This window comes from Rattus norvegicus, chromosome 4 (genome assembly GCF_021556685.1).
Source record: "Rattus norvegicus strain SHRSP/BbbUtx chromosome 4, alternate assembly SHRSP_T2T, whole genome shotgun sequence".
Taxonomy (NCBI): domain Eukaryota; kingdom Metazoa; phylum Chordata; class Mammalia; order Rodentia; family Muridae; genus Rattus; species Rattus norvegicus.
The window spans coordinates 80,412,764-80,435,387 of NC_141537.1; the positions used below are offsets into that span (position 1 = coordinate 80,412,764).

The window sequence follows — 22,624 nt, forward strand, 5'->3', positions numbered from 1 at the left end:
AGCACAGCTTTAATGATAACACCTCAGGCACAAATCTGACTTCAGGATAGAAGATTCTAGAAGGGGATGAGCATGGGTCAGCCCACTTTGATTCCCAGGGCTGTTTGGGGATCCTCAGTCACGACATGCCAACAGGCACTGGGCTTTCTCTCCCATCATTGAGGTGCAGAGAGCTGGATGAGCAAATATCCAGAGGATCCAGGCCCCCAGATGTTCCCGGGATTATTACTTGACTCGCTACAGAACACAAACACCATACAGACTCGCTGGAAGAGTTCTAGGCTCCTGGTTCCTTCAGAAACCATAGGATCAGTGCTGAGGATGACGGCAGAGGGAGGACACCAAGAGAGCTCCGGCTGTCCCACTGCTCCTCCTGAGACCACCTTGGGTTTCCAACGAAGAGACCCATGCTTATTGTAACCATACTGACCACAATCAGTTCTATAATTAAAATTCCATTTAAAAAAAACCTTAGCACCCATGCGAAGAATGTCTCTCCAGCCAGCTGATGACTCACTTAGCATTATAGCTGTAATTACGTTAGCGCTTTTTAGGCTCCTCAGATATATTTGGAAGTTATTCGTATTCCTAAATATTCCTTTAATAGTATAAAGGCTTAACAGCTATGAAAACATCCCTTATACATTTCCTCATTTCTCACAAATGTCTTTCTGTAAACAGGCCTTGGGGGAGGGATGCTACTACTAATGATGGGGACACCCATGAGCCAACAGCAGCCTACCATATGTGTCGTGCGTGTTTACAGCTCTTATGATGGCGGTCCTGGCAGTGATAAAGGGAGAGGAGTGTCTGTGTGCTCTCATCATGCAGAGGGTGACCATCACTGAAGTCCAAAGTAGTCTGCCCAAGACTTAGTGCTAAGCAACAGGACACATTCGCGGGGTCCATTTGCAGCTCACACAGAGAGCCTGGCAGCTGGACATCACCTCTGGACAAGGATAGCCACAAGTGCAGTAGGACCCAGTGGAATCCCTTCAGAGCCACCCAACTCCACGCCCCTGCCCCACCACACACACCCGGGCAGATACTGATTTCCCCACCCAGTGACACTGAACCTATTCTGGCCTTCTTTTCTTTGCATCTTTTGTAATCAATGGCTTTCCCCCAGAGTCACGAAATGTCTGTTTTGAAATTCACATTTGAAGGAAGATATAGCGGTCACCTGTTGAGTTCTTTTGCCTAAGAATCTAAGTGAAATCAATTACCTGAGGGTCACAAAATTGAAAGGTTTTGGGGGACTAGGGCTCAAACCTTTTGCACCCTTTCTCCATCTCTTTTCGAAAAGTGACATTTCTAAGGGGGCAGCCAGCCTGCCACAGGGGAGACTAGGATAACTCACCACCCTCAGGTGGGGTGGGAACTCCCCTACAGAGCCCACGTGAACAACAGTAAGAAGGTCTGACATTTTTGTTCTTTCTACCCTGCAACATCCTTTATCTTTCTCTATTACTTTTGATTTTAAAAAAAATCTTTCGTGTCATACAGGGCCCTGTGGTATCTGAGCACTGGAAAGAAAAAAAAAATGCAGACTCTGTACTCAGAGAAAACACAGTGGTACTCCATGACGGTGCTTGGTATCTCCTGAGAGACCCCTGCCCATGCCAGACACCCGTGGTGTTCTCTAGTCTTCATCTCAGGGCGTCCAGAGAGCTAATGGAACTTTGTAAAGCAAAATAGAGGTGCCTTCTGGGAAATACTGCGTGCGTGACTTAGAGTCACAGGTATTTAAAATGGCAAACCCTCCCATACACAAATGCCTCACCCTTAGTACCCCCCATTAGAAGTGCTGAGACCACCAAGCAATGACACTCGGGAGGTTAGCACCCACAAGAAAGGCAAAGGCACTGCAGACTGAAAATCTGTAGGTGCCAGATGAGGGCTTCACACGCTGTAGCAGGGACTCAGACAGGCACTGTCCCCAAGGTGTCATGCCTTTGGACTAAAGGCTCAAACTGGGACTCTAAGCAGAGAGAATTAATCTTCTGAGGCTGTTGTGGCAAATGGCCATGAACTTAGTTGCTTAAATTTTCAACCAATAAATCTCTCTCTAGTTTTGATTTTGAAATGAGGTCTTGCTATATATAGCCCAGGCTGCCCTCCAATGTAGGCTCCTCCTCTCTCAGCCTCCTGTGTGCTAGGATTATAGGCCTAGTCTATCACCACCCAGCTCTGAAGTTTAAAATTCTTCAACAGTGTTGGAGGCCAGAAATCCCAAACCTGGTGTAGGCACAGCCAGGCTCCTTCTGGAGGTCAGAGGGGAGACTGTCTTGGGCTATCCTGGTCTCTGGAGCCACAGCTTCCCAGCTGCTGCTTAGCTTGTTACTACAGACTGCGCCTGCTTCCACCTTCACACCGTGCCCTCCCTGTGTCTCCTTGGCTTATTTCTTGCTGATTAATTTAGGGCCCTTCAGACAACTAAGGATGTCCTGCCCTTTTCAAGGTCCTTAAATTAACCACGTCCACTAAGGCTCCCTTTCCAAACAGTGCACATTCACAGGTTGTGAGAGGGTGAGTATGTGCACCTCTCTCTTAGGGGACCAGTGTCAACCAAAATACACAAGGTAAAGGAGAGAATGAGGGCAGAGTTGTGCCAGAACATTTGATTCAGCTACCCCTGTGAAAGGCACAGAGAAGAATATGCTAGACTCAGTGCCAAGGCCAGCATCCAGAGGCAGACAGGTTATTCAGCTTGTCCTCTAGAAGGCAGAAGACGCTCACTGCTCTACCACCAACACCTAGATGTCTTCTGTTTGGCCTTGTCCTACATCCTGCGCTGTCACTTCTGGGCCATTAGACATTTTTTATTTTATTTATTATCGTGTGATTGTGTGACGTGTGTGTGTGTGTGTGTGTGTGTGTGTGTGTGTGTGATGTGTGTATGAGTATATGCATGCCACACTGTGCATGAGGAGGTCTGAGGACAACTTTCAGAAGTAAAAGCTCTCTACCATGTTGAAGGTGGCTCTCACTTCTATTGCACTTCATACTCTGCACTCGTTAGCGTTCAAGCTTCTGGGAAATTCACCTCTGTCTCCATTTCCTGGTAGGAGCACAGGGATTATAGATGCTCACCATCATAGCCAGGTTGTTTGTTTGTTTATGTTTGTTTAGTGGGTTCCTGGGATTCAGCTCAGGCTATCATTCCTGTGTGGCAAACGCTTTTAGAGGGGGAGTCATCTTGACTGCCATTAGCCCGCCACTAAAACCCACTAAAATCTGATGACCCACCATCTTGGTGTCATCAGATTAATGAGACAGTTTTTCTCTTCCATGAGAAAGAGCCAAAGAGCGGGCTCTGCCCAAGGCTGCACTCAAGGGTCCCTGGAGTGATCCAGGTGCTGCATCCCTAGAGTGATCCAGATGTGCTCACCCTAGAACACCTGCGTTCTGCTTCTTCCTTCCTATGACCTGTACTGCCAAGAAGGCTTTTATCAAGGCAGTGATTCTAAAACAGAGAAAGCTACCTTTGCTGCTTTTTATTTCATTTTCAATCCCATGCATGAGTGTTGGCTTATACGTCTGTCTGTATCACGCGTGCTCAAAGGCAGAGAAGGCTCTGGACTCACTGGAGCTAGACTTGGTTGTAAGCTATCGTGTTGGTGCTGGGAACTAAACCCAGGTCCAATTCCCTGACCCATGGAACAGTCTGTTAGCTCCTACTTGCTGCCTTTTACTCCAGATCAGACCAGACAGGTTGGGAATTTTGGAAGCCATTAGGGTTCAGTTTCCCTGCTCTTTTGATCAGGCATGGAGTAACAGTCTGGCCTCTGTAGGCACTGAGAGGAACAACCGCCTGTCTCTGTAGACACAGGGAGGAATAGAGTCTGTCCTCTGTAGACACAGGGAAGAAAAACTGCCTTTGTTCTTGTCACTAACGCTCTCACCTCTTCCCATATCAAATGTCTGCTTCTCTGCAAGCCTCAGTGGGAAAGTATACTGTGAACTAATTCTTACTGTCACCCTTCCTACATCCATAACATAACGTCGCAACATAGCTGTGGCCAAAAGGCTGGGGGGGGGGACGACAAAGAAAGTAAAGAGCCCAGAAAATAAGCCTGGGAAATGAAGACAGAAATAGATGGCTGTGTCTTTTCCTCTGCTGAGATGACCAGGAAGAGACAGCGCTCTCGGCAAACCGGGGCCCACATGCTACTTCACCTGCTCTGCTTCACATTCCCAGAGGCCTTTCTAGACAATCATTCATACAGGAATGTGGGCCTTGAATTGACTTCTGAAGGCACATCTAGCATCTAAAGACAGTGCTTTCCAAATAGATGGCCCCTTGCTCCCCTGACTCTGGACACAGCAGTCAACATCAGAAACATTCATTTTTCCTTTCTGTGGAAGCAAACAATCTGGACTTCATCAGTCACTTTGGGAGGTCTCGCTCCATTTTCTTTCATTTCTCGCTTTTCCTTAATGAAGCTCTCACTTTGATTACAGCCACATGGTACAGCTCATGTCTTTGGCCATAAATTAGTACGGAACACTGAACTTGGAGCTACTGTCTCAAGCTAACGCCCAGCATCCAAGTCCTTGAGTCATGCAGGCCAGGACCCAGGAAGTTCCCACTGCTCTCAAAGATCTGTACCAAAGTCATTAAAAGGGGATGGCCGCCTTCCTTTCTGGAGTGACTTCTCCACTAATCACCTAAAGCAGGTTATTGGAAAGGTTGGTACAGGGACTCCTGGGGCTTCCTCGTTTCTGCTTTCTGCCGCAAGTTCAAGCAGCACGGTGTGACTCAGGCCAGGGTTCTGCTCGCTTTGGATTTCCCTGACTCTAGAGCCAAGCAAACTATTCCTTACTTATTAGAAACCATCAGTCTCAGATATCCTCTGACAGCAACAGGAAAAGAACCAAGGTGACACCAGAAGACAATATGACTGCATTCACCTCCTCTTTTTCCTCTCCCTTCTTCCTTCTCTTTGACAGAGTCTTACAGCCCAGGCTGGTATCAAACTTGCAATCCTCCTGCCACAGTCTCCCAAGTAGTGTGATTCTAGGCACACACTACCACACCTGGCTTGGATCTTAGCATGTTCAATAATTAACTGAAAATGTCATCATTTGAACAGTATAGTTTACTTCATCGTGCAAACTTGGCAAATTCTCTCCCAGTCAACCTACCTGACTCTATAGATTCTGGCACTGAGCCCAGGCTGGTTGTGGTTTCTGAATTATAGCATAGTTAAGGGCTGCATAAATTAACTCTCATTGGGTGACCCTGAGGGAGCTCAAATGCCACCAAAGATTAGCCAGGGGACAGTGGGTGACAGGAGCAAGCTGAGTCACCATGGGGAGATTCACCCTAGAATATCTCTCTCCCTTTCAAATCCCAGGCTGAGGTGGGAGCATGCTTCTGAACTGTTTCAGCAGAAACAGAGCTTACACTCTCATCTCTGATTTTCATGCCAAATGCTAACATCTCATTAAAGAATGGGAGCCGTGGCCTTGCTCCACCCAGGGGTTTTGCATCAGCTGGTTTCTTTTTTTTTTTTTCCCGGAGCTGGGGACCGAACCCAGGGCTTCGAACTTGCTAGGCAAGCGCTCTACCACTGAGCTAAATCCCCAACCCGCATCAGCTGGTTTCTTACCTGCAATGCTCTGTTTGGCTCCTCTGTCCTCCATAGTGTTACATCTTCTGCTCAAGCATGTTCAAAGAATACAAAAACCAAAACCAACCAAAAGCAAAATACACCTTGGATACTGGGCTCTTCTAATGTAGACAAGACATACCCATCCATTTGCCTAGCCCCATCTGGCTTCTAACATGCAGTACCTCGACATTTCTAGGCAAGAATAGAACGGGGCAGTGGGGAAAAGACAAAAGGAAATTATAATTACTCCTATTTTATCAGTTTAAAAATAGCAATTCTCCCTCCTACTTATATACCCCTCCAGCTACTGCATGGATCTGCAGAACAGTCTGCATAGGATCTTTCTGCCTAGCATCTGCATGCCTAGTCACTCAATAACTGGATCCTCGTGCACTGAACATCGCTCACATGCCAGCCAGGCATTTCCCCGTATATTTCACTTAGTTCTCATTTTCTCCCTCAAGAAAGCAAGTTCATTTAACACTGATACATGAACAGGGGGGTATCCACATGGGACTGCATATATACATGCTGGAGATCTACACAGAAGTGAGAGATACACACATGGGGGACCTACAAGGAAGTGCATGACTCCCTGACATTTTACACATGCATATAGAAAGGACAAGTCCAAGTCAATTCAAGAATCAAAGACAGGCAAAGTCAGTTTATCGAACAGAAAGAAAGTCCAAGGTATGGAGACTCTGATCACCAGTTGTCTGTGCTGGAAGAGAACTTAAGAGAAAAGGCTTTACAAAGGCTGAGTTCTATGACCAAGAGGGTGCTTTGTTCTTATTTTAAAATATCGTGTGTATGATGTATATGAGTGTGATATGTGTGTGATGTGTACAGTGCTGTGATCTATGCAAATATGCAGCGTGTTATAGTATGTGTAGTGTGAGGTGTCCGTGTGATCTGTGCGCACGTGTGTCTGTGCAAGATGGAGTTGTAAATTCAAGCTCTCAGTGCCCTCTTCCTGCTGCCACTGAGACCCCAAGCATAGTGAGAACCTGCAAAGCCATGCAATTCTAGGCTGTCCTGTATTCATGGAGGTAAAAAAGAATCTGACAAGAAAATGTAGTATGAGTACACATAGCACACACACTCACACGTGCCACAGTTTCTCATAGACATACATAACTTTTCTTCAGAAAGAAATATCATTCTGCCTTTTAAAAGGATGACATCTTTTCATCTGTGACAACGTGGATAAAGTTGGGGGACACTAGGCAAAGCACCGGAAAGCACACCATGCATTGTCTTCTGTAAACATGTCGTGTGAGAGGTTGAGCTCACAGGTAGGACTAAGGCACAGCGCACTTGTAGATTAGAGGACACGAGGTCATAAATCCAAAGCTCAAAGTTCCAGTTCCTCAGAGGAACCAATTCTGAAGATCTGAGGTGTGACAAGGGGTCAACGGTGAGAACACTGCACTGTCCCTGTGGCCTCTGCCGTCTGCTGAGTCAGCCAACTACACCCTAAGAATATTCAGAGAGAAATAGTGCCCAAGCACGGGCAGACGTTTCCTCTCGTCACCAGGCCCTGAACAGAGTGTAGTGCCTGCTAACACACCATTTCTACCAGGAATCTGGACCACCTGAAGAACACAGGACGGTGGTCTCACGTTTCACTCTCACACTTCACACAGGGCCTGTGCATTCCTGAACTCTATTATGAGCGGGGCTCCTGGAACCAATACCCTTGTGAATACCACGGGAAAACTATTTGTGACACTTGTGGGGACAGCAGGTCTCCATGTGTGTGCATGTTCCCATGTATGAGTGAGGCCAGAGGCCAATGTTCACATCTGTGTAGATGAGGCTAGAGAACAATGTTCACATATGTGTGGGTGAGGTCAGAGGACAACCTTGGATATACTTCAGAACTGGTCACCTTTTTTTTGAGACAGGGTCTCTCATCAGCTTGGAGTTCACCCAAGCTGGCCAGTGAACCCCAGGAATCTGTCTGTCTCTACCTTCCCAGTGCTTGTTTCACAACTGTCTGTCACCACACCCAATGTAGCTTCTGGGGGTTGAGCCCAGGTCCTTGGACACTCTACAGACTGAGCATCTCTGGGTCCAGGAGAGCAGATCTTAAATGTTCTTGCTCTCCACACACCAGCTATACCCATGTAGGATGATAGGTACGTTTGTTATCTGGACAGTGTTTGCCATTTATACCACATGCAAATATCAAAACAGCATAGTGTAGACTTTAAATATGTATAATTTCCATTTGTCAGTCACATCTCAATAAAGCTAAAGGGGGAAAAGATTATGGTTTTAAAAGCCTGGAAGTCTTTATGGATGTGAAAGAAAGTAAAGAAGTAAAACATACTGTGGGCAAAAGTGTTTGTTGGCTTACTTCTGTGAGCTAAGGGAGCTAAAACGGTCCGTCACCACCTGAGCCAGGCTCTCTGCTGTAAACTGGGATGGTGCAGTGACCACAGCACAGTGAACGGAGGTTTTGCCATCTGCTCATCCGGGGCAGTGGAAGGAGGCAGCTGAACCCGGGCCAGGTTATCTGCTGAGTCCCCAATGCCATGTGAGACTTGCCCTGGATCGGAGTCCCTGGGAGCTGAAGGCAGGCAACGGCCTATCCCAAACCAAGACAGGTGACTGTAGATCTCACAGGAGACCTGCAAGATGAGGCTCTAACCACAGCCCAGAGCACGCAAGGAAAACTAGCACCACAGATGATGGCCAGTGATGTGCACAGATCCACTCCAGAGAAAAGGAAAAGTGACCTGAATGGAGTCTCACAGTGGCACCTTCGAAACCAGGTGGCTGCACACATCGTCGACAGTTACTGTTTTACCACGTCTCCAGTGTAGCCCGTGGCTGTGGAAACATCCTGTGACGAGGCTGGAAATGGGCTTCTTGGCTTTATTTAGCAGCTGACAGATGCAGTGGAAATGGCTGAGCCCCCAAAAGGCCAGCAAAGAGAGCTTCCACGGCTCCTGAGACGGCAGCCGAGCCCCGACCAGTATGTGAGGCAGGCAAAGACTGATGATGGATGACAGAGGCATCACGGATGGGAGGGCTGTGCTAGCCTGGGGCAGAACACCTTTGTCAGAAAATGGGACAGTGGACTCAGATGCGCAGTCCCTCCAAAGTCAACAGGGATTTTAAAACTATTGAACTCCCTACTTTCTCTGCCACAGAGGAATTACAAACATCTACACTAATAAAGCACTTTAGTTTGTTTTCTTTTGCTGTGATCAGCACCAACAGCGACTTGGGAAAGAGGGGGTTTACTGGGTTTTTATATGCCCTCATTGCAGAAGGAAGTCAGGGTAGGAACCGCAGGCAGGAACCTGAAGAACACCGTTTACTGGCCTGCTCCTCATGGCTTGATCAGCTTGCTTTCTTATACCATCCAGGACCACCTGTGTAGGAGTGGCATGGCCCACAGTGGGCTGGCCCCTCCTCATCAACCAACAATCAATAAATGTCCCTCAGACATACCTACAGGTGAATCTGATAACAGCAATTCTGTACTGAATTCCTTTCTCCTGGGTGACTTGTTTGTGTTGACAGAAACCTGACCAGCACAGAAAGCAGCTGTGTGTCCCGGTTACGCAAATTGAAGTGGAAGGTCTTAAAAAGAAAAGAGGACCATTTGATAAAGGTCAAAAGAAGAAAAGTTGAAGCACTGGGTGGTGCAAGTTCCTTTTGCTACTTTACTCAGTATTTCTTGCTCGAATACTCAGAGTGAAGCTAGCCTTGAGAAAACCACTGAAGACCTTGGAAGAGTTACAGGCCTGAGGATGAGGGCTCAGCTCCCCTGGGGAGGACTTGCTGCTTCCCTGAGCACAGCCTCCCTGTGAAGCAAAGGTGGGTTGAAGAAGAGATCCTGTTTGCAGGAAGTTGCTGGGGTGGGAGGAGAAATCACACACTGTACTCAGGTCCAAACCTGAGTGCTCTCTGAAGAAATGGGAAAACCTGGTGACAGCTGCTCAAGTGGGCAGACACACTCACTCCCATGAGAGCAGATCTCTAGAGACCCATGGTGTTAGCATTTAACCAGTGACAAACTTAATCTTTAAAAGAAAAATCCCAGAGGAAGGGGAGTTAGGTCAGTGGGTAAAAGTGTGTATCACAAATTCTAGCTCGCTTTCTTTGTTGTTAGGAAGACCACAACCAAAAGCAACTTGGAAACGAAAGAGTTTATTTGGCTTTCACAACCTAATTGCAGTCCATCACTGAGGAAAGCTAAGGCAGGAATCTAAAGGCAGGAACTGAAAAAGAGACTATGGAGGAATGCTGCTTACTGACTTGCTCCCTATAGAGTGCTTGGTTTGCTTTCTTATTCAACCAAAGGATGGCCCTGCCTAGGGATAGTACCGCCCACAGTGGGCTGGTCCCTTCTACAACAAGCACTAATGAAGAAAAATCCCCCTGTAGACTTGCTTATAGAGCAATATAACCAAGGCATTTTCTCAGCTGAGGTCCCACCTTCTCAAATGACTGCGTTTGCGTCAGACCCAATAAAAGAAAACAAAACAAAACAACAAAAACCAGCCAACACACCACACAAACATGAGGACCTCAGTTCATTCTAGACAGGTCATAGCCCAAGCATCCGAAATGTCAACATTCTTACTAGATGAGAGGTAGAGATAGGAGAGTCCCTAGGTCAGCCAGCCTGGTGTTAAGCTGCAGAAAAGAACAAAGGAAGAGATTGTCTCAAGGTGGAAGATGAAAATCCAACCTCTAACATGTACATAACGGCCCAGGCACAGCCATATTCACAGGCATGGACACATACACACATACACACAGAGATAAATGCTAAGAAGGAAAAAAAGAGATCTTAAAGGGCTCCCTACACATCATGCTCACAGCAAACTTTAATTTGCCCCAAAGCATGGACTGGTGGGTGGCAAGCTCCCTGACTGAGACAAGTGTTCAGACTAAGAGCTGCTTAGCTGAGTCACTAGTGTCCAACGTTCCCGAGTGGGCCGCTGCTTAATTACTGCTTCCAAATCTGGACAAAAGCCAATCCTTTGGCCAGACTTTTCACAGGGCAGAGGCAATACCGACAGAGCCAGTAAATACTGAACAATTCAAAGTCCTCACGGGTTAGTAATCCAGCTTTCTTGCATATCTCCCATCCACACTACCTTAGTGAAGCAGGGGCAGATCTCGGTGATCAATATGCCCTTATGGTTACCAATGGACACCAGCAGATCTGCCAGCAAAGCCAAGAGAAACCAAGAAGCAATCATTGACCATGGACAGTTACTCGAGAGTTAAGGATTCTCTCCTCTGTTTTGCTGTTTTCTTTGCCACTTTCCCACAACCCATTAGGGAAAAAAAATAGCAGGCAAGATTTTAGCTACTCGTAGACAATCTGGAGCTACCGGCTTTCATCAAAATATTGGTGAATGGAAGGAAGTAGAGGTAGTAAGGTAGTTATTGGGAAAGCGATGACTGCTTCTTTGGTTAATAGGGTGTAGGAAGGGTGGGAGGGGCTGGAGAGACGGCTCCACAGTTAGTACACTTTTATCACTCTTGCATTGGACCTGGGTTTGAGTTCCCAGCATCATGGAATGGCAATTGGTATCCAGGTATAATATAGTTCCTTCCAGGGGAAGTGATGCCACCTGTCATCTTCAGAGAGCACTACATACATGTGCTACACGGACATATGTGCAGGCAAAACACCCATAAACAGTAAACAGAAATAAAAAAAAATCTTTAAAAGGAAAAAGATAGGCCTTTGAGCAAAAGAGACGGAGCTCTCATTTGGCATCAGGGCCTCACTGGGGCAAGCAATCCAGTCTGTATGATTCAGCTTCCTTGGAGGGAAAATGGGAATGTTAGTGCCTGTGTTGGTTGCAGTTGTAAAGGTTGTGCAAAAGAAGACAAAGAGCCAATTGCAGTTCTCAGCACCTGGGAAGCCCGTGAACCGATTCTCTTCATGTAACCAGGTACGAAGACAAGGACTTGCTCTTAAACCGAGAGAGACGGCATCTCCCAGTGAACACACATCTGTACCAGCAAATCCTCGTGATGCAGTTTGCACGTTAAGATCCACAGGAGTTGAACCTTACCTGCCGGCTTCCTTGCTTGGAGGAACAGCTACTTGTGCTTCTTGAGGGTGAAACCAACTTTTGGGACACACCCAGATTCTTCTCGTCACTCATTGTGAAGAGCAGGTCCCTTGGGCTCAGCGCGGTCAAAATGCCATGGGAAGACGTAGAGCTGAAAGTATGAAGTCCTCGCAGGAAGTTGCTGACTCTTATCCAGTGTGTCTGAAAACCATTTTGGAAGTCTCAGAGGAAATCTCTAAAAGCAAAAGAAAAGTAATTAGAGAAGCTTAGAGAATTAAGGGGGTAGACATCACCTCTTCTTAGCTACATGTGGCAAGGTCACGCCATCTCATCTTATGAGAAATTCCGTATATGTGCTTTTTCAGATAGCTTTGAAATGTGACGGGTTCAAGAACATTAATATGCTAATTTGAAAACAGATACTTATAAAACTAGTACGATAAAACATTCCCAAACCACAGGGAGACACTATTTTGTATTATTAGCATCACTACAATATTACTACTACTACTAGTACTAATAATAATAGGAAGAGGAGGAGGGGCAGGAGGAGGAGGAAGAGGGGTAGCAGCAGCAGCAATAGCAGTAACTGGCACTGTGAAGAAATTAGAATCTTTGTGGGTATGAACATAAAATGCACCCACAGCAGAGAGGAGTTTGTCAGTTTCTCAAAAAATATAAGCACAGAATTATCATACAATATACGGTTTTACCTCTGAAAAAATTGAAAAAAAAAAAAACAGTGTTCATAGGAAAAGTTCCAGATGATTGCTCACATTGGCAGTATTTATAACAGCCAAAGGCGGGAGCGCCCTGAATGGATGAGTGTGTAGGCTACATCTAAAATAACCCAAGAGACGATTATCCAGACGGTGACTAGAGCAAAGGACTCACACGTTACAACATGGAGGAACCTTGCAGACACCATGCTAAGTGAAGGAAGCCAAACAGAAAAGGCCACATGATAACATTCTGTGACCATGGTGTGTACAGTGTCAGCAAACCACAGTTGGGAGGTCACTCTGTGGCTGCCAGGGGTTGGGATCGGATGTGACTGCTTAAATAGTTATAGATCCCTTAGAGGGTGAGGAAAATGTTTTGGAACTCGACAGTGATGATGGTTGGACAACACTGAAAAACCGCTAAATGTCACTGAAATGGACAGTTGAAATTACTGAAAAGGTGAGGTCAATGCAATGCTAGGAATTTTTAATTCTTTGGGGGTTTTGGTTTTTGTTTTGTTTTGGTTTTTTAGAGAAAGGTGGTGTGTTTCTTATCCCAAAGGAGTTTTTGATTCCTTCTGAAGACATCTGTAATGCGAGGTAAAAAACTGGAGGGGGTGTGGGAGTGGGGACAACAGCATCTCCCACATCTGGTAGCACAATAGTAATCAAAGCCGTGATCAGTGGGCAGGGTACATGATGCTCTGCCAGGATTCCCACAAACACTATTTCACTGTCTCTTTAAAGCCTGCTGGCAGGGGGTTCTCTCTAGTTTACAGAGAAGACCAGAGAGCTTCTAGTAAGTTAGGTCTCTAGCCACATCACACAGATAGCAAAACGTGGGCACTCTCTTAGCCCTTTAAACATGAGCTGAAGTAGGTGTGCCCCCGTGGCCAGGTGCAGCAATAAAAGCTGTTATACCACCTCTGATGTACCAGACGCCATGTGCAAAGCACGTATGGTGGGGAAAAACACTGACTACGGCCTAGAGGGTCACCCACCACCACCACCACCACCACCACCACCACCACCACCACCACCACCACCCCTGTTTCCAAGTAGCTATCGAGGCTGCTAGCTGACAGCTCTGCAGCTATAGGGAGTCTTACACTGGGAAACAGCCCCTCACACTGCATAGAGGAGAAGTCCCAGGAAGCGCCACCTCCATCCCCAGCCCTGGGTTAAGGGCAACGGATCTACTTGGCTTGGGCTGCAGACGGCCAGGGCCTTACTAAACACACTGAGTTCAATTAAGTCTACGGCCCACTCAGAGTGTTCACATAGTTTAATTTTTAAAGAAGGCTGCTCTATGATTGGCCTGAAACCAATTAGTCAGATAAGATACCAAGTGGGATGAATTATTAAATACTCAAGTTTTATAATGTCTTTCTGGCATTTTATTCTCTAAAAAAAATGATTATTTTAAAGCTGTAAGGTAAAATCAAAGCAATGCAGTGGAATATCTCTATGTCAGAAAACAAATTAAGGGACCTCTAGCCATAGAAGTCAATTCCCATGAGTGGTGGCTTGAACGAGATGCACCCCCTCCTCCAAGCCCCCAACACCTTCCATCCCCACTTGCCAGCCCGCCTGCCCAGAGGCTGCCAGCCCCCTGCCAGGTTCATGTGTGTGAATACTTGGTCTGTAATTGGTGACCTTGGTTTTGAAGGCTTAGGAGGTGTGGTCTTCCTGAAGGGAGTATGTCACTGGGTGGAGGCTTACAGAGCTTCAAGCGTCACTCTCCTTGCCGTTCTCTCCGCTTTAGCGCTTGTGGTTGAAGAAGTGAGCCCTCAGCTTCCGGTTCCTTCAGCCATGCCTAAGATCCACCATCATAGACTCATCCCTCTGGAACCATAAGCCCCTAAGAAGCTTCCCACCTTTGCCGAGGTGTTTTATCATAGCAACAGAAAAGAAACTAACGGGCTGGAGAGATGGCTCAGTGGTTAAGAGCACTGACTGCTCTTCCAGAGGTCCTGAGTTCAAATCCCAGCAACCACATGGTGGCTCACAACCATCTGTAATGAGATCTGATGCCCTCCTCTGGTGTCTGGTGTGTCTGAACAGCTACAGTGTACTTATATATAATAAATAAATAAATCTTTAAAAAAAAAAGAAAAGAAAAGAAACTAACACCCCGTGTTACTCTTGCATGCTCTCCATCTCTGGAACCATTACATGTTGGCTCTAACGATGAATAAGCCTGAAAGCAAACAACCCTAGCTCTTTATAAAGTTAGCGCTGCTTACAGGGCATGACTAAGTGTAGCTGAATTAGATGCAAATTAAACTAGCTACAAAGTGCCAAGAAAAGCTGCAAAGACACTAATAGTCTGTTTAGTTAACAGTGTTGACTGTTGTCTAAGAGAGGGGGGAAGAAAAGAAACCAATGGTATCCCCTGAGCGTGTGTGTGTATGTGTGTGTGTGTGTGTGTGTGTGTGTGTGTGTGTGTGTGTGTGTGTGTACAGCCATCACTATGGCGACATGCCCACAGTGGACTAGGAATACTAACAAAGGATTTCTGTCATGTGTGCCAGGTTTTGTTTTTCTAAGCCAGAGGTTCTGATAAGGGAGGGCATGGGAGGAAAGGTGTGTGTGCGAAATGTGGGGGAGGGACAGGACCGTGAGCAATAAAATGAGTCATGGGAATTATAAAACCCTTCGGAAGGAGAAGCCCAGACCCCCTAGCTCAGGCAACCGATGAAAAGGGGTCACTTTTATCTCTTGACTCACAACCTCACTTCAGAGGGAACCGATCAGTAGGCAAAGGCTTTTAGTGGGCTAAAACCATCGAATTGGCACTTAGGGTTAAGGCTGGGCCAGCAGCTGCCTTCCCCTCCTCTAACACCTCCCCCCCCCCCGCCCCCATTTCCTCCCATACCCATTACTAAAGCAGCCTGGGAATCAGAGTCAGGGAAATACTGCTATTCTGTTCCCTGGGATTTGCTGCCCTCTAAAAGACAAATAAAGTCCAATCTAGAAAAAGGATGTGTTTAATTCTCAGGGCAAAGACTAAAGGATCAGTGCCTTGAGTCTACAGATCCCAGTACCACTACTGGTGGTCACTGTAGAGGGCACAGCTACCAGATCCACTCTCAGGGACTCTGCGTGGCTAAGCCAGCACTGTCAGAGGAAAGATCACTGTCATCTACTCTCCAGGACTCTGCAAGGTTGGGATGTGCCCACTGTAAGGAAGGGCTTGGCCTCAACTAAGGGACATCTTTTACTTTGAGTAAGTTCTCTTGACTGTGTTGACCTACGAAAGCCATAATGATAAATTCCCCAGGAGACATGTGGGACCAGGCGTGCGAGTTGCTGATTCAGCAATCTCTGAGATGCTGAGATGAGGACTGACCCATGAAAGGCATTCAGATGTTCCCACTTCACTTAGTGACCCTGGATGAAAAAAGCTTTACCTAACTCAAGGAACAAGCTGATCTGAACAAAATGCAATAGCTTCCCTGTCATACACAGAAAGGCCATTTATATCCACTTTTCTTTTAAAGCGTACCGATCTTAGAGCACATATAGAACTGAACTTTGGCAAATACAGAACTACCACCAGGCTTGAGGAACAGAACATTCTGCAGCTCCCAGAAGCTCTGGGATCCCCTGCAGCCGATCTTCCTGTAAAGGGGGTGCTCACAAATCTCTACAAATTCTTGTGGTGTGCTGGAGGGGCCTCACAGGTTTGGGGATGCTTTTGTGTGTGCATCTGCCTATTACAAGTGTTTGATCTATGACAGGATTCAGAGGCAGACTGGTTTTCAAGTCAGCCTTATCACCGAGTGAAGGAGGAGAGGACCCATAACTCCCCCCTTCTTCCAAATCATGGAGCCTGCACATCCAAAGTGCAAAGCCAAGTGCACTGAGCCCAATGTGGTTACTCCATCAGGCCTCAGAGCTGGACTGAGGCCTTTCTTACCACTGTCCAGCTTATTTAGAAAGCTCTAGATCAAGACGGTGAAAAGCCAGTTGTAGCTACATGTCTAGTGAGCATAATACATGCCATTTGGAGGCTTCTGAAAGGAGAATAGAGTTCTACCAAAAGCGGGGGAGGAGGGCTGGAGGATGGCTCATCAATTAAGAGCATTTGCTGCTCTTGCAGAGGACCTGGGTTTGATTTCCCAAAGGGCATCTTATAATCTCCTGTAACTCCAGTTCCAGAGGCTCCCATGCCCTCTTCTGATGTCAATATGAAGGTGAGGCCCGTACAGGATGCACAGATAGACATTCTGGCAAAATGCTCATACACATAAAGTAAATAAATCTTCTGAAAAAAATGCTTTAAATAGGTAAGAATAAAGACCACCATATCTCCAAGATGAGCCTAAGAAACAGGTTTTTAAACTTCACATAAAAAGGCAGATGTTCTCTGGGAAAGAACAGAGGGAGGCATGCACACCACTCCACGGTGTGAACACCACGGCGTGCACAGGCCTGGTAGGGAAGGGGGACCAGGCTTGGTTTGTACTGATGCTGTCCTACTTCAAACTGCACCTTAAAAGCACAGTCACCATTTTTGTTTTGGTAAAGGGTGTTTCCTATGCAAACAGGAACTAGCACTCTCAGTACTCAGTGCTCAGTACTGAGTACCTCTCAGGATGCCCTAAGATTCAGTTGAGAAAATGGGGTTAAGGTGCCTGGTTTGGATAGACTAGTCAGTGCTGAGTCCTGTTCCCTCCTCTCCTGGCTTCTGAAGCCTAAGACCTCTTTGCCTCTTTCACCTCAAAGAAACTAAAGAACTTTTCCCGACAGTTATCATTTCCCCCAAAGCACACACCACTGAGGACGGACTATTTATTTATACACTGTTAAAGCAACGAGCTTCCTCTAGAAGAAGACAGAGAAGTCACATACCTCATGGCCACTGGCTGTTCTCAAAAGAACGATAAGGGTGGAGCAGATGGCTCCGGCCACAATGTACTTGTTATGCAAGCAGAAGGACTTGAGTTCAGATCTCCAGCACCCACATAAAAGCTAGGTGAGGTGGAGCAGGCCTGTAATCCCTCCGTTAGGAGGTGGAGACAGGTGGATCCCTGTGGCTATTGGGCAGGTAGTCTACCTGAATTAGCAAGCCTCAGACTCAGTGACAGACCTTGTTTCAAAAACTAAGGTGGGGAAGCCCCCTGACCTCAACCTCTGACCTCTACATGTACGTACCAACTCACTCCCCCCTCCCCCCCCCCACACACACACACCAGGTTAATAATCTCGACTAGGAGAGATGGGAAACAGTAGCCCTTAACCCAGCTACTTACTTGTTCAGCTGTCAGTGGGGCTGGGGTCTCAGGTATTTGGCCAGGTTTGGCTTGAGAAACAGGTTTTCCGTGTACAGTTGGAAATAGGTCTCATGAAGACCAGGAGACATACATTTCTAGCTAATTTACAATATCTCAGTAAAGCAGATAAATTATGCCCTGAATTGATACCAGAAAGCCATAACGATACCCATTTCTATGCTACGATAAAAGAAAGTATTTTGATACAGTTGTGGGACTTTCAGAGAACATCTCAAAACACTTCAGACGCATCAGATGATCAGAAGTAGGGATTTGGTGATGTGACTTAAAATGCCTTAGAACAGAAATTCAGGATCAGAAGTTTCTAGAAGCAGGTTTGACCTGCTTTTGATATTCAACCTGATATTGATAAACGGCCCTGAACCTTATGTGAAATGCTTGCTGATCTTTCAAGCTATCTGACCACAGGTCTGGCAGGAACATCAGTATCTGACTGTCCCTGGGCTCAAACACTGAAGCTCATGGTCAAAACAAATCTACACTCTGGTACCCAAAGGGCAGCTCTTGGTAGAACTTGTTTCACCATTCCTTAATGGGTAGCAAATATCAGTTCCACCTGTTTCTAATCCCCATTCCTACTCTAAATCATAAGGCAAGATTTTGCATGCCACTCCTTAGAAAGCCAAAACACAGATGGGCCAGGGTGGGTGTAGCCTTGTTGGAGAGGAAGTGTGTCCAAGCCCACCCCAAGGGCATACTTCCTCTCCAACAAGGCTATACCTTCTAATCCTTCTCAAATAGTGCCGCCCCTCACTGATGACTAAGCATTCAAATACAGTAGCCTATGGGGGCCATTCTTATTCAAAGCACCACACCAATCACCTCTATGGTATTGAGAAATCTTTCCTTCCTGGCTCTGAGACAGGTCTCCCTCTCCAACCCTCAGGTTTAAGTTTGAAGAAGTAAGAGCACTTCCTTGTGCTGTTCTGATGGTCCAGTGACAGAACCAGGAAAGGAATCTAGGGTGACCGTGCACATCTTAAGCAGAACCCAAACTGTCTCCTTTCCTAAGAGTGAGCTGTGGGTCTGCTGGATGACAGTCATTCAAGCATTTCGGAGTGGACGGACAGAACCCTGTGCAGAGTTAGGATTCACCCCTGGATGCTGGTCAGTGTCAGTGGGAACTTGTATCAGCTGTAACTCCAGAATGAAGCTGAGGTACACAAGTATCTTCCTGCAAATCCTGGTCTAGAGTTCAAAGTATGTAGTCAGGGTTGAGAATTAGTCTAGAGTTCTCAGATAGTCCCTTTCTCTAACAGTTAGTCTTCCCGAGGCCATCCACACCGGGGTACCTGATTCCAATCCCAATCGGTATATCCAACAATTCTCCATCCAGCCACCAGGAAGACTGAGGGAACCTGCCTTCTGCTACGTGCTGGGGTCAAACCACACTGGATCCCTTGACTCAGCTAGGTACCTGTCTCCGGCTGCCTCCCCACTCTGGGTGATGTTCCCCATGTTCAGCCTGTGCTGTCCAGCTAGCTCTTAGAAAAAAAAGATGAATGAAGAAGGACCTTGGAACAACCTGATTTGCTGGTTTTTTTTTTTTTTTGGGGGGGGGGGGTGTCTGGGCTCCAACCTTATAGAAGCCTTCAGGCTTCCCAGCTTCTCCATGAGTCCAGCTCACTGCAAACCTTAGCTCTGCAGACATGATTCCAGCATGCTTGTGCAACAACCCTGGGGATTTCCCAGGTCATGTGCTGGAGAACGTGTTTTCTGGTTCCTCTTAAACCCATATGTGTGTATAGCATCTAAGGTGCATTGTGTGTTTACTCTAATTGTGGTCAGAATACCTAATGTGAAATTGGCAGACTTGGGGTGTACCATGCCGGCTTAATCACTGCACACCAGGTCTCCAGAGCTTACCTTGCAAAACACAACCCTGAAACCAGCACAGCAATGTCCTGCTCTCTCCCTCCTCCCAGCGCTGCTTCTCTGCATGTGGTTATTTCAGACAGATTACATAAGGAAGCTTGCCCAGTGTTCCTCTTTCTGCAACCGGCCAATTACACTTAACACATGATCCATGCTTTTGTCTGCAGGATTGTTCTGTTTGTACGGTAGGCCACGTGCTGGCACTGTGTTCTTGATGCATTCACTGGTCCCTGGACCTTCGGTTGTTACTATGCCTTGAAACACCTTAACTATCCTGCACAGTGCTCATGGGAAGTGCAAGCGCTACCGCAGGACATCTATGGACGTTTTGTTCTCATGCACTCTTCCTAGACAGGTCGACTCTTGGCGATCTTACCTGCGCCCAGAGTTTCAGTAAGGCAGCTGATGACCCAGCTCTTTCCCTTCCCTGCAGTCTGCTGAGTGGCCCTGTACTGATCTCCAACATCGACGTTCCTAGTAACTCCCTAGGATTCAAGCTGATACCTGCTTCTGATTTCCCAGCCAACCACCAGTCCTCATCCAGACTCCTTCTCCTAGATCCCCAAATGCCCAAGTGTCTCTTTCCCGATGCTCATCACCTCCAACCGGCTTTATATTCTTTTATTCTCCAAACCACCGATCCCCTTTCGGCCTCCACAATGCTGTTCAATGGAGTTCAACTTTTTCTCTCAATGCTTACCCACTTATTCATCTCATAGTCCTGTGACCTATTCATTGTCTAGGCTTTCTCTCACGCTTCTTATCCCCAAGCTGCAGAGGGTAAGTAGACACTGCTAAGCCAGCATGTGAAACTTGCCACGATACCTCTGTATTGAGGTCCTCGGACTCTGGCTCTCTGCCACTTGATGCACATTACTAGAGAGGTGGGTTGTCTTCTCGCCTGAGAACGGGTGTTGATGATAGGAAAGCATCATCTGGGTCTATGACGACTGAAACACTCAGCGCAATCCCTTGGCAGATGCCAGTCAACTATATTTTAGCTGCTACTACCCAAATTCCATCTTCAAAATCTCACACTCATAAAAGCTCAGAGCACCCCAACCTCCCACAGTGACACCCCTTTATCCTCCTCACTCATCTGTCTTCATGGAACCCACCCTCAACTGTTTTGTCTCCCCCATTCTGCAGAAATGTCCTCCATCCTCCTTGAACCATTTTAGACAGTACCTTGTCCATGAAGTCTTTCCCCCACCTCTCCCTGTCTCCAAACAGCTTGGTTTCCCTTTTGGACTCCAGCTTTCCTTTTGGACTATGAAAGAATTAGTCATGTTTCCTATAGTTAGAGTCACTCTCCGCATCCTGTCGGCTAGAGGCTGAGATGCATCCCACTTACAGATGGCATTTGATCTGTCTTTGCACTCTGTAGAAAAGTCATGTCCAAAGATCGGTAGCAAGAGTTGTTAGGCCGGGACCACGTCCTCTGAGTAAGCACAGGCACAAGCCCCACTTCCTGTCCACTGAACTCATGTGGGACAAAGTCGGGGTTAGAGAACCTTGTGGACATGTCTTCCTTTCCGTGTGTCCCACCTACAGGTCTGTAGAGCTTTCAGCCTTGTCTAAGGCGTCCTTTAGTTCATCATCTCTCCCTGCCAGTTTATGTCTCTGGCCAAGGCTACTCTGACTGGAAGGAAACACAAGGAGACACCCCTGAATTGTTTTCTTGGGCTTCTTAGGATAGTAACTAAACAAGAATTAAGAGTTTATCAGGAATAAGGAGAATAAAGCCTGCAGTGGGAAATTAGCCACCAGCCCTCCTTCTAGCAAGGTGTTTGGCATCCATTCTGAAAAATGGAGATGAAGACATCTGCCTAGGGATACACAGCCCCAGTCCTGTTGAGTCTCAGGACATCCGCAGCCCCTCCTAAACTTCCTCACCCTCCTGCTCTCCATCCAATCACGTCTTAGTGTTCTTCTATTCCTTTTTACCAATCTTCCACTCATCTGGATTGATCGAGTTAGCAAGTCTCTCGGCAAACGTGCTTGCGTTGCAATCCTAGCTGCTTGTCAAACCGTGTGGACCGCAGTGACCTGCGCACCCTCCAGAGCTGCTTCTACTCCACAGTCTACTCTCCCTCGATGGTAGAAACATCACTCTGGTCCATCAGTTTCCTACCAGGACACAGAACTAGGTCTAGAAATGAGAGCCATTACTTCTGGTCATCGTCCTGGCATATTAGTAACTGTATGGGGACAGTTAATGAAAGAAAAACAGAATTCAGACCTATTAAGAAAGCCACTTCCATTTTGAGTCTCAAGGATTTAGCATAAATGGTGTCAGCCCTATAAAGATAAAAGTTGCCTTAAAACTAGGTTTCTTGCGTTACCTCTGAGCCCCTCAGTTGGAAGTGGCACCCACTTCCTCCCTGATTGGCTTCTAGGACAGAAACAGGATGTCTTGGAGATAAGAATCTTCCTGCGTGTTTGATCGAGAAGGGTTTTTAAGTTCCAGGTGGGTATCATGCTGACCTAAAATAATCTCATATTTTCTGAATAGGGCTGACAGAAGAGATCCAATCCTCAGTCAACAGGGGAGAGCCATTTCTCCAGGCAGACGTTTCCTCCAGTAAACTAGCACCCTTCCTGCTGCATGATCACCCATGTGGTCCCAAGAGCCAGAACAGATCAGGGTGACTAAAAACCCAGTTGGAGAATCGGAGTTCCTGGGTTGAATGACTGTCACCCTACTACCTGCATGGAAAGTCAAGTGTGGCCCTTCCTCCTCTTTCTCCTGCCATGTTGGTTGTTATGACTTATTCTCCATATCTCAAAGGAAACGTATGAAGTTGGGTGGGATGGCATGGCCTGTAAGCTCAGCTCTCTGGAAGGTATCTAGACGCCATTCTGGGCTTCCCAGTGAGACTATCTCAAAAAACAAAAACAAGAATTGGAGAGAGACCAAAGTAGGTAAAGCCGACCTGGCAGGAATACATTTTAGCTTGGTCCCCAGCACCCATGTTAAGAATTTGGCATAGCACCACACATCTGTAAGCCAAGCATTGGGAAGGTGGACAGAAGGATCTCTGGGTCTT

General features: G+C 46.8%; 1 protein-coding gene across 28 annotated transcripts in view; it reads right to left on the minus strand.

The window, feature by feature from the left end:
- The window catches only part of Osbpl3 (oxysterol binding protein-like 3), a 176,689-nt gene that overhangs the window by 70,332 nt on the left and 83,733 nt on the right, over positions 1–22,624 (minus strand). For all 28 annotated transcript variants that reach the window (NM_001427811.2, XM_087658077.1, XM_087658082.1 and 25 more), the window contains one exon: positions 11,678–11,912. In NM_001427811.2, the coding sequence (NP_001414740.1) occupies positions 11,678–11,770 (93 nt within the window). In that variant the 5' untranslated portion in view covers positions 11,771–11,912. The remainder of the gene's footprint in view (positions 1–11,677; positions 11,913–22,624) is intronic.